This window comes from Triturus cristatus, chromosome 2_2 (genome assembly GCF_964204655.1).
Source record: "Triturus cristatus chromosome 2_2, aTriCri1.1, whole genome shotgun sequence".
Lineage (NCBI taxonomy): Eukaryota > Metazoa > Chordata > Amphibia > Caudata > Salamandridae > Triturus > Triturus cristatus.
In genome coordinates this window covers 919,417,609-919,435,560 of record NC_140582.1, presented here as the reverse complement: position 1 = coordinate 919,435,560, position 17,952 = coordinate 919,417,609, and the positions used below count along the sequence as shown (strand labels likewise).

Here is a 17,952-nt window from a genome sequence, read left to right as displayed (position 1 = left end):
TAGGGTAAGTGATATATACAATTTCTCTACCCCCGGGGCATATAAAAAATATTTTATAATTATATGACCCCCACACCTGGGACACCTAGGTGAGTCCCTGGGGGTACCTAAAATGCCAAGATATTGTAGTTTATGACTACCACCAAGCTCGAGTTTGGGCACAATTTACAAGCATTGCTGCAAAACAGGGCTGCTTTTAAAATGTCCTCAGGCTCTCAGCAGTGCATACATGCAAGGGCAACAAAGGCTGCTGGCCTCTAAACTTCCCTGCCCTATTATTTACTAGGAAGTTAAAAGTAGTTTTAATCCCCCTGCCCTATTATCTACTAGGGACTTGTAGGTTCGGTCATGCCAATTATAGGAGTACCCTACACATAGTGTATCCTAATGAATGTGTGATTTTTACAGTGACTTTTCAACATAGCACTAGCCCTGGGCCTGGCCAGACAAAGTCCAGGGACAGTCAAAATCAGTTACCACCAGTACCAGCAAGAAAACAAATGGGGGTTCAGGATGACTTTGCAACAACAACCATGCATTTTCTGTGCATCAGTACACACCATTTCTGAGCTGCTCCCAAATCATAGCAGTTTTACTTCAAAGGCAGGCAGTTTTATATTGCGTACGGTTCTATGACTGGTCGTATCTTAAAATATTGCTTTTGTTGACTGAGTCCGCATTAGTGTAAATAAAGCATAATGTTGTGCCCTAAAACTTTATTGTCTCTAAACAGCTTGACAGCTCATATATTATGAGCAGTGCCTGCAGAGCAAAGCAATTGATGGCTCAGATTAGTATACTTGTTTATGAACACGCAAAGATTGTTGTGATAAACTCATTGTGTTCTTTTTTTTTTTTAAAGAAAAGGAACAGGGAGTAAATCGAGCAGAGATTATTCAAGAAAATGTCCAACCACCAGGTAAATTATATAACAATGTGTTCTTTAAATATGTGTTTCCAGCATCTGGAATGGCTCAAGTTGGCTTCAGATCCCACCCTGTGTGATCTTTAACAGAATACTAAAGGCAGCGGTTCCTAACCTGGTGATTAACGGACCTCTCATGGCCCATTCACCTACTCAGATTAATATAGTTAAAATACTTAAAAAAGCAAACTTGAAATTTTTTATATCTCTATAAATGCAAAATTTGAAATTGGAGACTAAAACTTAAGTTGGTATCTTTAGTTTGATTTATGGGAGTAGCACAATTACAGCATCTAGTCCAGCTGTTTGGGGTCCTCAACTGAAGTATTGGTATGCACTGACAAACCACATGCACTGAGAGCATGCATTAGGAGCAAAGAAGACAAATTGATATGCCAGTTCCCAGCATATCACTTCGTCTTTTATAAATAAAACCGAATTTTGAAAAGCTCTTACCTGACCACCGAAATTAAAATTTTTGGTTTTGTATATTTTTTTTCTTTGTCAATTGAGTAAAATATTTCCTAATGTGTGTATTTGTTTAAATTATTCTGTATACGTGTTTCTTTAATTTTTTGTGTATTGGTTTGCGGTTCAAATCATAGAAATTATTTAGGCCCATGTCTGCGGCTTCCAGTTGTAATTTTGTGGAATTCACAGAAATTGAAAGGTTAAGAATCACTTTAATAAGTAATTGTTATAAAAATATGCAAAGTGTTCTACATATATTAAATAAATGTGTAAACTATTGTCAAAAACTATCATTAGTAGAGTATTATTATTACAGAAAGAGAAGCTAAACTGCCATAAAATTAATCCTCAGTGCACAATATTTAAAGTGAAGTAAATAAAAAAAGTGGTGGTTGGGATCCTTGTATTAATTTCAGCCACTGTTTATTACTTTGGGTCAAATCCGAAGCTATGGTTTGTTTGTCTACCATGTCAGCAACACAAGCAAGATTGGTTACTGTGGCACAGTGCGCACAGGACCCAAATCTTGGCATACCCATCAAACTTTGGGATTTGAAGGGAAGTAACAAAAAAGTGGTGGTTGGGATACTTGAATTAACCAGAGCCACTGGTAATTACTTGGACCGTATCCCAGTCCACCATTATTTTACCCACCACATCAGATTAGTCCCAGTTATATGTGAATCAACTTTAATCTTGCTACAATAGGAACAGCCAAGCCCAAAGTGCCAAGCCAGGTCCTCTCTGAACCAGAACACATTCAACCCAAGACTGGTTTTGCCCTAATAAGGTAAGGGCTAGTTAGTCGGTGTAGCTTGGTTCCAGTGGCACAGGCCCCTGTCTTCACCACATCTTCCCCGAAGGACTGGACCTGATCAGAGCAGCTGATCTAAAGTGGCTCGATCCGTACCTTTAAAAACACACTATAGTACTCCACCCCCTTCCCTCAAGAAACCTTCAACAGACCCAAAAACGCTAGCCACCTGCCGGCCTATCTCCCCGTTACCATACAAGGCAAATGTAATGGAAAAGATGCCAAACAATCACCTAACCACCCACCTCACTGACAACCACCTCCTCGGAACCACTCAGTCTAGATTCAGGCCTAGTCACACTACAGAGATGCACTCATCGCGGCCACAGACAACATCTTTATGATCATGGACATAGGTGACACCATGGCCCTTATCCTACTGGATCTTTCCCCAGCATTCGACATCATCTCCCACCCTATCCTTATCCACACAGCTCATACTCTTCCCTCTCCAACAAGGTGCTAAACACCCTGCCCAATTTTTCCACTTGCATGAGTAAAGTCACCAATGAATAAAAACTACTGCTTCAAGATCAACACAGACAAGACATAATCTTCGGCTAAGACTCCTCACTCTGGTACTCCACAAGAAAAGAACATTGAGATATGAATCGACAACCAACTCACCATGACCGGGTAAATGAATGCAGTCCCTGTCTCCTGCTTCCAGACACTCAAGATGTTCAAGATCTTCAAATGGCTCTCCACAAGCATTCGCAGAACCGTTACCATACCCCTCATCACCTTCAAGCTTGACTACAGCAATGCACTCTATGCTGGACTCAACGCTAACCTGACTAGAAGACTCCAAATCATACAAAACTCAGTGGGCAAACTCATGGCACTCGCATCATCGGGCACCTCGAAGAGCTCCAATAGCACCCAAAACATGAATGAGCACTCCTCGCGCACACATACAAAGCATTACACAACACTGGCCCTCAGTATCTACATTAACTTCCACAAACCTACCAGACACCTCTGCTCAGCCTGATTCCTACTTGCACCCCCAACCCTCCCAAATACGCAGAACCAGATCTGATGGTCATGCCTTTTCTTGTCTCGCTCCTGAAGTCTGGAACAATATGCCTCTGCACATCAGAGCCACCTCCTCAGTTCTTGAATTCCGCAAGAAACTGAAGACCTGGCTCTTCACCTAACCCCAAACCTGACTCACCCATACAGCTCCTGCTCCAGGATACCCTCCCGGGTGAGTTGTGTGCTTGACAAATACACATAACAACATAACCTAGTGGTATCGTTTCCAAAGTTTTTATTTCAAGAATTGAATTCCTAAGCAGAGCTTTTACTGTGCAAATGTACCTTTTCCATTTGTTTGGGAAGTCTACAGCGGTGATACCTGTGTTGTTCATGATGGTAGCTAGGACTGCTGCTCGCTATGCCGGGCCAATTATTTGTCTTTCAGAAACGTACAGAATTGGTACCCATATGGTACCTGTTGTGTGAAGCCCTATAAAATATTTCCACTTTACAATCACACAAACTATTATGTTTTTTTAGTTCAGACTGTTCTCCTTAACTTTCAAGATTATTCCGTTGCATTGTAACATTTGTGTTGTCGGCACATCCAGCATCTCTCTTAATGGATGTGTGACTTCTCGGAGAAGAATGGGTGGAATGCATTGTCTACACTGTCCCAGAACGTGGCTTTTTTATGTGGCCGTGTAGAAGATATTTAATCACTCTTCATGTTCTGCTTATGATATTCTCTACTTGTATTCTTAAAACATCTAGATGCCTCCAGTCGTTATTTTGCTGGAAATCTCATAAGGAGTCTACTTCTGTAAAATGAAGCATAACAACTCTGGTGGCATCCATGTTGGAAAGCTGCATTAAGACTGGAAGTAACAGGTGCTTAATAGCTTATCATTAGTGTCCTCCTCCCTTGCTAATAAGGTAATCACTGGTTCTAACAAGATCCTTGGCTTGCCTTCACCAGCAAAGTTACTTTTCATTTCTAAATTTGCCACAAGATATCACTATACTTTTCCTTAAATCCCCTTGTCTTGGGTCGAAAAGATTGTGTATAACTTGCATGAATTTAGAGCACTCCATGTCTACATCAGAGGCATTTAAGACGTCAGAGATGTGTGTTTTCTGCAGGCAATGTTTGTGATAACATCTGAGAAATCAACAGTAAAAACTGTCTTACCTAATTATAAGACCGGCTCACAGGCAGCCCCTACACTAAGCTGTAAGAACAGTTTATGGGCCTTGCCAGATTGCCCTATAGTCCAGTCCGACCCTTTGTAGAGCCTGACCATGTCAGACAGACAATCTTACAGGTTTCAAATGGTAGGGATAAATGCAGGACGACTACATTACTTGAGTTAATAACACATGCGAGTAACATTTTCTTGGGTCATAGTTTGCAAATAATGAGGGTGAGATTTTTAGCAAATAATCCTTCAAAATGTTGGTATGTGAGATAAATATTTTACAATCTTTTTGTCTCCTTTTGGTCCCAAAAACGTGTTGCACCTTTTCGGAGTCAAAGACTTAAAAATCATTGTCCTCTAGCCATTTAAATCATTGTACCAGCCCGGGGGGGGTTCCGTTCGGCCGGGCCCTGGTGGCTACCTTTTAGGAACGAGGCTTGTCAGAGACACGACAGAAACAAGTACTAATTTTAGAGGTGTTGTCTCTTTTTAATTGGTTTGTCTTTCTTAACTGCTGGGTCAAAGTACAGCTGGGGTTCAAAAAGGGAAAAACAAGGTTAAGTGTCAGGAGGAAAGTGTCCCGTGTGGACCAGAGTCTTCTTCCTTTGCGAAGTCCGCCGGCAGTTCTCGCTTCTCGTGGAGGACTCCGGGTCTCAGTGACATGCAAAAGGATAAATACACAGGGTTACTGGTTGTGTTCCGACGCTAGTCGGTTTGGGTGCCACCGTCACCAGGGATTGTGGGGGGTTTTAAGTATGCTTTGGGGTGACTAAGGGAACTGGTCGAGGTGTGACGGGGTGCTGTTAGAAAGGCTAGGGCAACACAAACTTCCCCTCCAATCCTCTTGTGCCCCGTTTCACAGCCCCATGCAGCTCTGCCCAGCCCACCACCACAGTGAACCCCGAGCAGTCACTTGCCTTGAGCCACGACCCAGGAATTGGGCCGTGGCGCTGGGACCTTGGGCGTCCTCGGTTGTCTCTGCACTCCCGGACCCTCCGGTCTTCGGGTCTGCCGCCTTCCTCTCTCTCTTGGGTCACCGCTGGGCTCCTCTCCGCTGGACTCCTCTCCGCTGGACTCCTCTCCGCTGGACTCCTCTCCGCTGGACTCCTCTCCGCTGGACTCCTCTCCGCTGGACTCCTCTCCGCTGGACTCCTCTCCGCTGGACTCCTCTCCGCTGGACTCCTCTCCGCTGGGCTCCTTTCTGCTGGGCTCTTTTCCACTGGGCTCCTCTCCGCTGGGCTCCTCTCCGCTGGGCTCCTCTCCGCTGGGCTCCTTTCTGCTGGGCTCTTTTCCGCTGGGCTCCTCTCCGCTGGGCTCCTCTCCTTCTCTCCCGGGCTCTTTCGCTTCTCCACTCTCGCTGGCAGTCTCTTCCGGTCGGCAGACAGCGCTTTCTGTATTCCCCGCCTCTTTTCTACACACGACTGCCCCTTTCTCCGCCTCCTTGTGGCCGTTGCACCAATCCCATGTCCATGGTGCCGGTGACGCAAGGAGGTGTGTCTGGAAGGCTCGGGCCACTAGACCGCTCCGAGCATCCGGAGCGGATTCGCCGTCTCCCTCGCCTGGATTCCGGGTTCCGGAGTCATCGGAGCTCTCACACATCCCCTCCCTTAGGAATGGACGTAGGGGCCATTCGGATGATGGGTGGCGGGAGAGATAGTCTGGACCGACGTTCCGGGACCCTGGCACATGGATCGTCTGGAAGGAAAAAGGTTGTAATGCCAGAAACCATCGCAGGATGCGTGCATTGGTGTTCTTGTTACGGGACAACCAGGTGAGAGGGGCATGGTCAGTCAATATTGTGAACTGTCTTCCCAACAGATAATATTGTAGTGTTTCCACAGCCCACTTGATAGCAAGGCATTCTATCTCGATGGTTGAATACCGGGTCTCCCTGGGAAACAACTTACGGCTGATGTACAGGAGTGGCCGTAAGTCGCCTTTGTGGTCAGGCTGGCATAACACGGCCCCAAGGCCGAGTCCCGACGCGTCTGTTTGAAGGACAAAAGGCATCGTGAAGTCAGGGCAACTAAGGAGAGGAGCTGTACAGATGGCGTTTTTGAGGGCTTGAAAGCTGAGTTAGTGTTCTTGAGTCCAGTCCTGTATACGGGTGGGATGTGCTTTTGTTAGTAGAGCAGTCAGGGGACTGGCTAGGGAGGAAAATGAAGGAATGAATCGGCGGTAATACCGGATAAAACCCAAGAAGGAGCGGACGTCCTTTTTCGTGGTTGGCTTGGGAATGTTTTTAACGGCTTCTACTTTGTTTATTTGGGGCTTTATGCATCCGTCTGTGATGGTGTACCCCAAATACTGGATTTCCTTAGTACCCAACAGTGATTTCTTAGGGTTAATCGTGAGACCAGCGGCCTGAATAGCCGAAAAGACCTCCCCTAGATGATATAGGTGGTCCTCCCATGTCTGACTGTAAATAACGATGTCGTCTAGGTAGGCTGCTGCATAGGCCGTGTAGGGTTTTAGGATAGTGTCTATCAGTCTTTGGAATGTGGCAGGTGCCCCGTGCAGGCCAAAGGGCAGGACCTTGAACTGATACAGACCGGAGGGGGTTGCAAAAGCGTTTTTTTCTCGCGACTGAGGGGACAATGGGATTTGCCAATAACCTTTTGTAAGGTCGAGTATGGACATATAACGGGCCTTACCGAGTCGCTCTATTAATTCGTCGATCCTAGGCATAGGATAGGTATCGAACTTCGTGAGGGCGTTCACTTGTCGGAAGTCAATACAGAAACGGAGACTTCCATCTGGTTTCGGTACAATGACAATCGGTGAACACCAGTCACTCAGGGAGAGTTCGATAATTCCTGCGTTTAACATATCCACTACTTCCTTTTCTACCGCTTCTCTACGGGCTGCCGGGATGCGATATGTTTTTTCTCTCACTATTTGTTTCTCCAAGGAGATTATCTCATGTTGGACGATAGTGGTTAACCCGGGTTTTGAGGAAAACAGGCCGGGATAATGGTCTATTAGGTTTTCTAACTGGTTCCTTTGAGGGGGTGACAAGACCTCCCCCTGTGGCACCGGATCGGGTACATGGTCTGGTTTGGTGGAGAGTGCTATTTCCACCTGCTTGTTCGAGCAGACCAGATAGGCGGGTTGGGTGGGTGTTGTTTCTTCCCATTTCTTCAATAAATTGACGTGATAAATTTGCCTCGCGCGGGCGCGATGGGGTAGTTTTACGCTGTATGTCACAGGGGACACTTTGTGTTCTATCTAATAAGGACCCTGCCATTTCATTAGGAGCTTATCCTCAGTAGAGGGAAGCAGCAATAGCACCGTATCCCCAGGTTGAAACTCTCGCAGTTTGCTTCGCATGTCATATTGTTTCTTTTGGGTTTCCTGTGCCCGCTTCATATTGTCGTGTACGATTCCCCATATGTGAAACAGGGAGGCCCTGAGGTCTGTGGCATATTTCAACAACGGTTTTCCCTCCTCATCCTCCTCCTCCCACTGTTCGGCTGCCATGTCGAGCAGGGTCCTGGGTTTCCGCCCGAACAGTATTTCAAAGGGCGAATACCCTGTGGACGCCTGTTCATGGGACCGTAAGGCCGAGAGAACGAGAGGCAACTGGCGGTCCCAATCCCTCCCTGCCTCAGAAATGACCTTGCGGAGGAGGTGTTTGATGGTTTTGTTATACCTCTCCACCAGGCCATCGGTTTGGGGGTGGTATACCGATGTGCGTAGTCTCTTGATCCCCAGGATTTGACAGATTTGGGACATCAAACGGGACATAAAGGGAGTGCCCTGGTCGGTGAGGATTTCGGAAAGAAAACCCACCCGGGAAAATAAAGCGATCATGGCTTGGGCAACGGCCTGGGTGGTCATGGTGGTTAAGGGAAATGCCTCCGGGTACCTGCTGGCATAGTCTACTATAACCAGAATATAGCGGTGTCCCCGGGCTGATGGAGTCAAGGGGCCTACTAGGTCCATGCCTACTCTCTTAAAGGGGACATCTATGATGGGTAAGGGATACAATGGGGCTTTTGCAGGGGCTTCGGGGCAAGTATATTGACACCGTACACAAGCGGCGCAGTGTCTAGCTACATCCCTGTACACACCAGGCCAGAATAAGCGCTCCAGAAGGTATTTCAAGGTTTTTTTCTCTACCACAGTGACCCCCTCCCATCTTGTTGTGTGCGAGTAAAAGGACGTGTTCACGGTATGGATTTGGGACGAGTAATTGTGTCTTAGTCAGGGAGCCCTCCTTCACCCCTCGATACAACAGTCCACGTTTTACGAAAAAGTGAGGTCCTACCTGTCCGGGCGGTGTGTCTTGTGCTTGGGCCCAAGCGTACTTGAGTGCGCTATCTTCTCTTTGGGCCGTTCGAAAACTGCACGGCTGGGATGGGCTGGCATCTGTGAGGGAGAGAGGGAAAGCGTGACGTGATAACAAAGCCCGGGTGTATTCCCTTTTCCCCTCCCTTTTCTCCCTTTTGCTTTTCTTATCCCTGTTGTGGGGCGCCTCCAACTCTTCTTCTCTATACGGGGCTTCCCGTAACCATGCCTGGGTTTGTGTCATTAGGCCCTCCATGTAGTGCTGGAATTTAGGATGGTCGGTCCCTATGATAACCGCCTCAGGTAAGGAGGGAATGATACCGACATTCCGTATATGTGGGTCGTTGTCAACATCCAGAAGAACTTTTGCCACTGGATATGTTTTAGTGTCCCCATGGACGCATGTCACCCTGACTTGTTCGGTTGCTTGTACTTGGGGTTTAAACACTAAAGAGCTGTCTACCACGGTCACATGACACCCTGTGTCTAGCAACGCTTGCTTCTTTTTTCCGTTAATAAAAATCTCCTTTTTATATTTGATGGGGTCGGTGTTGGCTACCAACACCCTGCCCCGGCTGTAACCCACCTCCATGGGTTCGGGTGCAGGGGTACGCTGGGGACAGTGCCTAGCGATATGTCCCCATTCCGCGCAGTTGTAACACTGGGGACCTTGACCACCGGGTCCTATTGTATGAGGTGGTCGGGGAACAAACAGGGGATTTGTTGGAGGCCTGCTGTCTGAGCGACTGGTACTTTTCTGGAACGTAGGCAACTGTGGGCGTAGGGCATTGGGAGGGCTCTGGAGGCGGACTGTGCTGGATTTGAAGTCAGGGGCCCGCCGAGGTGGAGGTGAGCATCGGGTGTTGCTTGATCCAGGACCTGGTGCTCGGTGGTAATGCTTCTAGGAATTGTTCCAGGTAGATTTTCTCTACCACCTCTTCCGGGGTTGAAGTGTGTGGAGTTAACCACCTATGTCCCAAGTCCCGTATCCGGAAATATAATGCTCGGGGGTTTTCGCCTACGGACCATTTCTCTCTCCGGAATTTATTACGATAATGTTCCTGATCACAACCCATCCGTTCGAGTATGGCTTTCTTTACATCCGCATAGGGGGTTGTACCGTTGGGATTGGCGGATTGGTATGCGGCCTGTAGTTCTCCGGAGAGAAGGGGGGCTATGTACTGACCCCACCGTTCCTGAGGCCAGGCCGCTGTGGTAGCCACTCTCTCGAAATTCAAGAAAAAGTAATCAGGGTCTTCTCCTGTTTGATATTTTTGAAGTACTGTTCCTGGGACGTGTGGACGGACCTGGGTGTTGACAGTCGCATCAGTTAGCCATAAAATGGCGGTATCCTGGACCTGCTGATTAGTGGCGATGAGGGTGGCCTGGTCCTTCAAAGCACCTTGTAGGGATTCCCGCTCTACTCGGGCGGCTTGGATCTGTTGTTCCAACACCAGTTGCAGATGTCGTTGGCCCTCGGCCAACTGGGTCACGACGTTCTCCATGGGCACGGGTTGTGTCATGAGGCGACACGGTATGTTTCACAGCAGTAAAACAAAGGAGATCCCACTTCTGACACCACTTGTACCAGCCCGGAGGGGGTTCCGTTCGGCCGGGCCCTGGTGGCTACCTTTTAGGAACGAGGCTTGTCAGAGACACGACAGAAACAAGTACTAATTTTAGAGGTGTTGTCTCTTTTTAATTGGTTTGTCTTTCTTAACTGCTGGGTCAAAGTACAGCTGGGGTTCAAAAAGGGAAAAACAAGGTTAAGTGTCAGGAGGAAAGTGTCCCGTGTGGACCAGAGTCTTCTTCCTTTGCGAAGTCCGTCGGCAGTTCTCGCTTCTCGTGGAGGACTCCGGGTCTCAGTGACATGCAAAAGGATAAATACACAGGGTTACTGGTTGTGTTCCGACGCTAGTCGGTTTGGGTGCCACCGTCACCAGGGATTGTGGGGGGTTTTAAGTATGCTTTGGGGTGACTAAGGGAACTGGTCGAGGTGTGACGGGGTGCTGTTAGAAAGGCTAGGGCAACACAAACTTCCCCTCCAATCCTCTTGTGCCCCGTTTCACAGCCCCAGCCAGCTCTGCCCAGCCCACCACCACAGTGAACCCCGAGCGGTCACTTGCCTTGAGCCACAACCCAGGAATTGGGCCGCGGCGCTGGGACCTTGGGCGTCCTCGGTTGTCTCTGCACTCCCGGACCCTCCGGTCTTCGGGTCTGCCCCCTTCCTCTCTCTTGGGTCACCGCTGGGCTCCTCTCCGCTGGACTCCTCTCCGCTGGGCTCCTTTCTGCTGGTCTCTTTTCCGCTGGGCTCCTCTCCGCTGGGCTCCTCTCCGCTGGGCTCCTCTCCGCTGGGCTCCTCTCCGCTGGGCTCCTCTCCGCTGGGCTCCTCTCCACTGGGCTCCTCTCCGCTGGGCTCCTTTCTGCTGGGCTCCTCTCCGCTGGGCTCCTCTCCGCTGGGCTCCTCTCCTTCTCTCCCGGGCTCCTTCGCTTCTCCACTCTCGCCTTTCTCCGTCTCGCTGGCAGTCTCTTCCGGTCGGCAGACAGCGCTTTCTGTATTCCCCGCCTCTTTTCTACACACGACTGCCCCTTTCTCCGCCTCCTTGTGGCCGTTGCACCAATCCCATGTCCGTGGTGCCGGTGACGCAAGGAGGTATGTCTGGAAGGCTCGGGCCTCTAGACCGCTCCGAGCATCCGGAGCGGATTCGCCGTCCCCCTCGCCTGGATTTCGGGTTCCGGAGTCATCGGAGCTCTCACAATCATGGTACGTCAATCTTAAATTTTTCGAGAGCTATTAGAATATAAACATAACAAGTATGTAGCATGCATAAAAAGCTGAAATATTCGTTGGTCAAATTCATAATGTCATGTTACAGTTGTTGGAACCAAAACTAGATTTCTTTTCAGTCTTATTTATTACTTCCAATGCGTAATTGCAGTAGATCGATTTGGAAAATATGTTCGAGTGCTACAGAGCCTCCTTAGAGACCCCGACAAGACTGCCCGAATCTAAATTTGGAAAAACGAAATCCACTCTCCTGAAACTCCAAGTGGCATACAGCCGCGAGTGCTTGCTATGTGCAAGTCCACTGACATTATTGTAACATTATCTTACACCCACTTAACATCATGCACAAAGAGCACTAGACCACGGCTTCCTCATCACAGGTGTCACGAATTAAATCTTGCTGCTATGGACTGAAGTCTCTCCCGAAAAACTGTGCACTTGACAGATGCTTTTGTACTATAATTCTTTTATGTTTGCTGTTGTTCGCAAGTCTTACATTAGTCCAACACTCTCATTTTTAGTATGTATGCTTTTTAGCCATCACTAAATATGGTGTTACTTGCTAAGGTCTATAAACATCCCCCTTTTCAAGTGATGCTGGACCTACAGCACTTTGGCAACTGCTGAGTAGGACTGGGTCTGCTGCTAAACCTCATAGAAAGGAAAAGTTTAATTGTTATCTATCTTACTGCTTTTATGCGTTTTTTTAAATTATATGCTGATCAGCTTACATATATAATGTAAGGATGTTTTTAATTATACAATAACCGTTATTGGCTGACATTACTGCAAATATTCTGACACTGCAACATGGAGTTCCTTAACTAACTTAATCTTATGTTATAATACATAAAAAAACATGTGCCTGATTAAAAGTTCTCTCATATAACTGAAGGTACAATTGCCGTGGTAGTGCCGCCAATAGCATTAGAGCAGTAGTTCTACCTTAAACACAGTGTAACACCGCCTGCGTGGGCCAGCATCACTGTCATTGGCTTCAGCTGCCAGTGCCAGCCTTCTCAGCTTCAGCATGGTCTCACCTGTGGGATACCAAACGCAATCTACCTTTCTGCCACAGTTTTAAGATTGTTGTAGCTTGTTAAGTGAGCCCTGAATCAGAATTCTACTAATGTTTTCATTTGGCCAGTACCGTCAGCTCTATGCATTTAATTTCTATGGCAAGCCACTGAATGTTGAAATGTGCAAGTGCAAACAAAAAGAAAAATATTTTTATCATTTTTAATGTGGTAGTCTAATTTACTTTTCACTGGGGATTTAATTTTTGTGTCATTAGAATTGCTGCGAGGCCTATTCAATACGATATTTTCACTCAATTCATGAGATTAACCTCAGTAAATCTGGTTGTTTGTTGGTTTGTTACAGCTTCAAATAAGTGTCTTGAGACTACATTGTTATATGATCGGCCATGCTTTATAATTTGTGTTACTATAAGTTTGGTTAATGTTGCTTTGTTTTATGTGTTATGTTGCATACGTTCCATAAAAATATTTGAAAAGAACTAATAAACGTGATGGAAAAGCATGGTGTATACAATATATGTATTGAATAGTATGCTATATATCACCATACACTCTCGGTGGTAATAGCATGTTACATACACCCTTTACGTGTGTGTGTTTGTGTGTGTGTATATATTTATATATGTGCATGTGTGTGTGTATGCACGAACAGATGTGAAGAGTTTAACATAAATTAACTGATTAAAGGTGATTATATGATTTTTTTAAATATAGATTGGAGACAAACAACGTACGTACTGATGTCCTATTTTATCCCCAGGCTTGAAAGTGTGGTCGGATCCATTTAACAGGAAATGAAAATCTTCACAAGTCATCTTCCAGAAGAAGTTGGAATTTGGTGATAGGACTGTTCCTTTATATGATGAAGATAAAGTTGCACTGAAGGATATGTATTTTAATAAATAATTGAAATTTTCAGGAGGAATCAGAAACCCAAGCTCAATAAATATTTGTGGTTGTTTGTAGACGCTTCTCTAGTATCTAAACCGTTCGTTTTCGTCACCTTGTTGATAATGTGCACATATAGAGGTTCCGTATTAACACGTCAGTCCGCATTTCCCCTTTTCTTTTTTAACCGAACGACTGCCTGTTAGCTGATACAGCCTTTCTTTTTGTAAAACCTGTTTGATGTAAACAGTAACATGTATGGGAGGTGGCGTGAGGTTGGTGGGAGCCTAGAAAATCGCTCAAGATATATCTGTATCTGAGCAACTCTAAAAAGTGTGTATACAGCTACTGATGGGAAATAAGTTTAAAACTTGTCAACTTGAAAGAAATGTAGCAGTCCCGCGACGTGTCACAATAAATAAAAATAAAAACACTTTGTATTGCAGTTTTTGAAATGAGTTAGTGGCAAACTGCTGTCTGTTCTCGAAATACTGCTGCCTTGTGAAGCACGGAGTTTTATTGTAGTTCTGATTTTAAATTCAGCGAAGTTCTAAATCTGTATATTCTAAATTGCTGATTACCCTCCTTTAGTTCTGATTTATACTCTCCGTGCTTTCAAAAGGATTGGTGACATTAACTGAGCGTAGTATTTTGTTTGGTGGTTCAGTGACTGCCGTCTGGAATGATCACAAGGAACAATAACTCCATCAGCTTCAAACAACAAGCATTTGCAATGCAATCGGTCTCGCCTTTGGGACCTTGTATGTATTTAGCTATGCAGCACATTAGCCTAGGTGCTGAAACAGCTACTGTTCTTTTTTTTTTTTTTCTCAATTCTTTTTTATTTGCATTTTTACACATTATGCAACCATAACGAAACTTGCAGTACAGGTCATTCCACCAGGTGCTGTTTTTTCCCATACAAAATGTCAGTGTTTCCACCCCATCTAGAGCTCATTAGAACATTTTCCTGTTGTAACAATGGATATCCGTTTGCATTTACCTTAACAAGTAATACACCACAACATTGAATACATTGCTCAGTTCTGGGCCCGACCCCTCCCCCCCCCCCCCCCCCCCCCCCGCCCGACCACCAGACATGTTTATATCACAGATCCATGGCGTCCGCCGACTGCAACCAATTGACAAAGCGTTCCCAAATGTCTCTAGGGCGTGATCGTGTGGGTAACAACTCCTAATACAGTGCCAACGGTGTCTTGCAATATGTCACACTTACAGCCCATGCCTTTGTCGTGGGAGGTGCGGTCGCCCCCCCAATGCACGGCCACCTGTCTTTTGGCCAATAGAGTATTGTGGGCAGTTTGCGAAGTTTCGGCCGCACCTTGTCCATTATGCCTAGCAGTGCTATTATAGGCTTGTGCGGTAAATTTAACCCTGTTATTGCGGTAATGTGGTTAAACACTTTTATCCAATAATTTGCTATTTGTCTGCACTGCCATGCTAGGTGAAGGAGGGTCGCCCCAGAGGTCCTGCATCTCCAGCAACAGTCGTCCCCCCGGAGGCCCATCCTGTGTAATTATGTAGGTGTGCGGTAGAGTCGATGAATGTACTTGAAGTGAATTAACCGGAGACGGTAATTCGGAGTCATTTTTTCCATCTGTCTACAACTGAGTTCCCACTGGTCATCTATAATCCTCTCCCCCAGTTCGTTCTCCCAGGCTATGCGAGAGGCCGGGACTATGATTGGATATGTTTTCTGTGCGCCATTGTATAAGCGGGATACCAGTTTCCGGCCCAAGGCCACCGTTAAAACGTTTTCTAATACTTGCAGCGTTGGTGGGGGCTCGGGGAAGGAGGAGAAATGTTTTTTTGCAGGAGGCTCTGACCTTGTAATAGGTTCACAGGTCCATTGTCGAAGGTGGATCAGGATTGCACATTTGCTGTATTGTGAGGAAGTTGTCTGCAGGGAAGAGATCTCCTCCTTTTTGTATGTTATGCGTGGACAGGCATTGATATGTGGCGGCCTCCAGGAGTGGGGGGAGAAGTGGATTGTTGGGGAGCGGCATGGACGGGTCATATAGTATGTTCAGGTGTGTCCGCCTGCGAAGGCCATCCCATGCCCATCTTAAAGTTTTTACAGTGTCCATTTCCTCGGGTGGACGTTTGTATGTGTGGAATAGCGCAGTGGACAGTGGGAGGGGAGCTACTCTATTGATTTTTATGGCCACGTGTGGCTGGAATGGTATGGGGTGTGCCCAGTAGTTTAAGAATTGCGCCTGTGCGCTATGCGCATACAGAACAAAGTCTGGTGCAGCCATGCCTGCCTGCGTGAGTACCTCCCAGGAGATTCTAGGTTGTTTACCCGCCCACACCAACTCAAACATGAGTGATCCGAGTCTGTGACCCTCTCCTCGATCCAGTCCACCACTCTGCCGTAGTTTGTCGCCCACAGTTTCTGTAGATTGTTGCTAAACCAGATGCCCAGATAGCGGACCGGGCCGGTGGCCCATACCAGTGGATATTCAGGAACAAAGGCTCGCATGCCTGATGTACCGACTTTCCCCAATTTATATTTACCCCAGTGAGACTGCCGTACCTAACCTCCTCACGAGTCATGGGGGAAGGGTTATCCTCGGGATTTACCATGTATAAAATGATATCGTCCGCGTACATCGATTCTGTGAGTGCCCTAGTTGTGAAGCCGATCCCCCAGTTTGCATGCTGTTGTCGCAGGCAGGCTGCTAACGACTCGGTTGCGATCGCCAATCGTAGTGGCGATAACGGGCAGCCTTGTCTGGTGCCACGTGTGATATCGATGGGCTCCAAGATCAGGCCATTGACTTTGAGCCGTGCCGTTGGCCTGGTGTACAAGAGTTGGTTCTGTCAAATAAAGAGGGGGCTCATGCCCAAACGGCCGAGCAACAGGAACAAAAACCCCCATTCTAGGGAGTCAAACGCCTTTGTGGCGTCTAGAAGGGCCGCTATTGCAGGGACATGAGGGGCAAGGTAATGTAGTATTCCAAATAATGTTCTCAGATTATGGGAAGTTGACCTTCCAGGCACGAATCCCGATTGTTCAGGTCTTACTATCAATGGCAATAGCGGCTTGAGTCGATAAGCCAGTAACTTGGCGAAGATTTTGTCATCTAAATTTATAAATGAAAGAGGACGATATGAGTCACAATGTCGGCGGTCTTTGTCCGGTTTTAAGAGTGATTATTATGGCTTCGCGCATCGTGTCAGGGAGAGTACCTTCTTGTAATGCCTCTTGATATACTGCCAATAGGTGGGGAGCTAGTAATTCCGAGTATTCTTTATAGAATTTGGCGGTGAGGCCATCTGCACCTGGCGCCTTTTCTGCTGGTAGGGACACAATTACCATTCTTATGTCCTCTATCCTGAAGAGCATGTCAAGGTATTCCCTATGTATTCTGCCAAACCACAGTAATTCTATGGAGTCGAAGTATTCTGTAAGGACCGAGTCCGTAGGGGTAGTCTGTGAAGTGTACAGTTGGGCGTAACAGTCGCTCATGGTGGCGAGAATAGTGGGCGGGGAATTTCATCTGTTGGGGTATGCAGTGCTGTGATGAAGTCAAAGCACATTGGTCGGCGCAGTCGATTTGCGAGTGTTTTGCTTGGCCTGTCGCCCTCTCCATAGCTCCTTGCCGTTGCGTATTTATGTAAAAATGTAACCTTCCTTTCTGCCTCTTCCTCATATTCTGTAAGTTTGCTGTGAATCTGACCCATAATTGTGGCAGTGGGTGTATGAAAATACTGTGTCTCTAGTTTGTGTAGCTCCGCTTCCAACCTGCTTAGGCTGCCCCGTATGTCCTTTAGTATCCCTGATTGCCCCGCTATGCAATGTCCACGGATGACCACCTTAAACGCCTCCCACAATACGCCAACGGAGTCAACGGTACCTGCGTTCAAATCAAAATAGTCTTTAATCTTTGTGCGAATGTCTTCCTTGAAGGCTGCATCTAGGAGAGCATTGGGTGGGAATCGCCACGTGAAAGGCTGTATATAAGGTTTGGGAACTGTCAGTGCAACAGCTGAGTGATCTGACAGAGTGCGAGCATGATGTGTCGTGTCTGTTACCCATGAATGGAGGTCCTGCGTGGTGAGCCAGAAATCCAATCTTGACCAGGCTTTGTGGTGCTGTGTGATACATGTGCCTTCCATGATTCCGGGATGGAACACTCGCCAGGAGTCAACTAGGCCGTAGTCTGCAATCAACCCCTTCAGAACCGAAGCGGCCTGTGGGTGGTGTGTTCCTGATGTTCCTTCCCTGTCGTGTTCAAGTGATAAGACGGTGTTGAAGACCCCCCTCCCCTCCCACAGGATCGCCGCATTTCCCATTGACTGCATCTGATGCCAAATATGCTGATAAAAGGCGGGGTCGTCAGTGTTAGGGCCATATGTATTTGCAATCAGCACCGTTCTATGGAATAGTGTCCCCAATAGTAGCAGGTACCGCCCCTCCGGGTCACTTATTACTTTAATCGTCTTCCATGGAGTGCCCCGTCTGATTAAAATGGCCACTCCCCTGGAATAACTAGAGTAACTTGATGTGTGTATTTCGCTCCATCTAGTGG

The 17,952-nt window shown here is 47.0% G+C and overlaps 1 protein-coding gene across 2 annotated transcripts in view; it reads left to right on the top strand.

Moving 5' to 3' along the window:
* The window catches only part of SMIM20 (small integral membrane protein 20), a 54,175-nt gene extending 40,346 nt beyond the window's left edge, over positions 1-13,829 (top strand). Inside the window, exons 2-3 of one of the 2 annotated variants that reach the window (XM_085643326.1) lie at positions 863-919; positions 13,269-13,829. In XM_085643326.1, coding sequence (XP_085499452.1) covers positions 863-919; positions 13,269-13,306 — 95 coding nt within the window. In that variant the 3' untranslated portion in view covers positions 13,307-13,829. Of the gene's footprint in view, positions 1-862; positions 920-13,222 lie in introns of both variants that reach the window. The other variant, XM_085643325.1, reaches the window with a different exon arrangement.
* Positions 13,830-17,952: the final 4,123 nt, after the last annotated feature.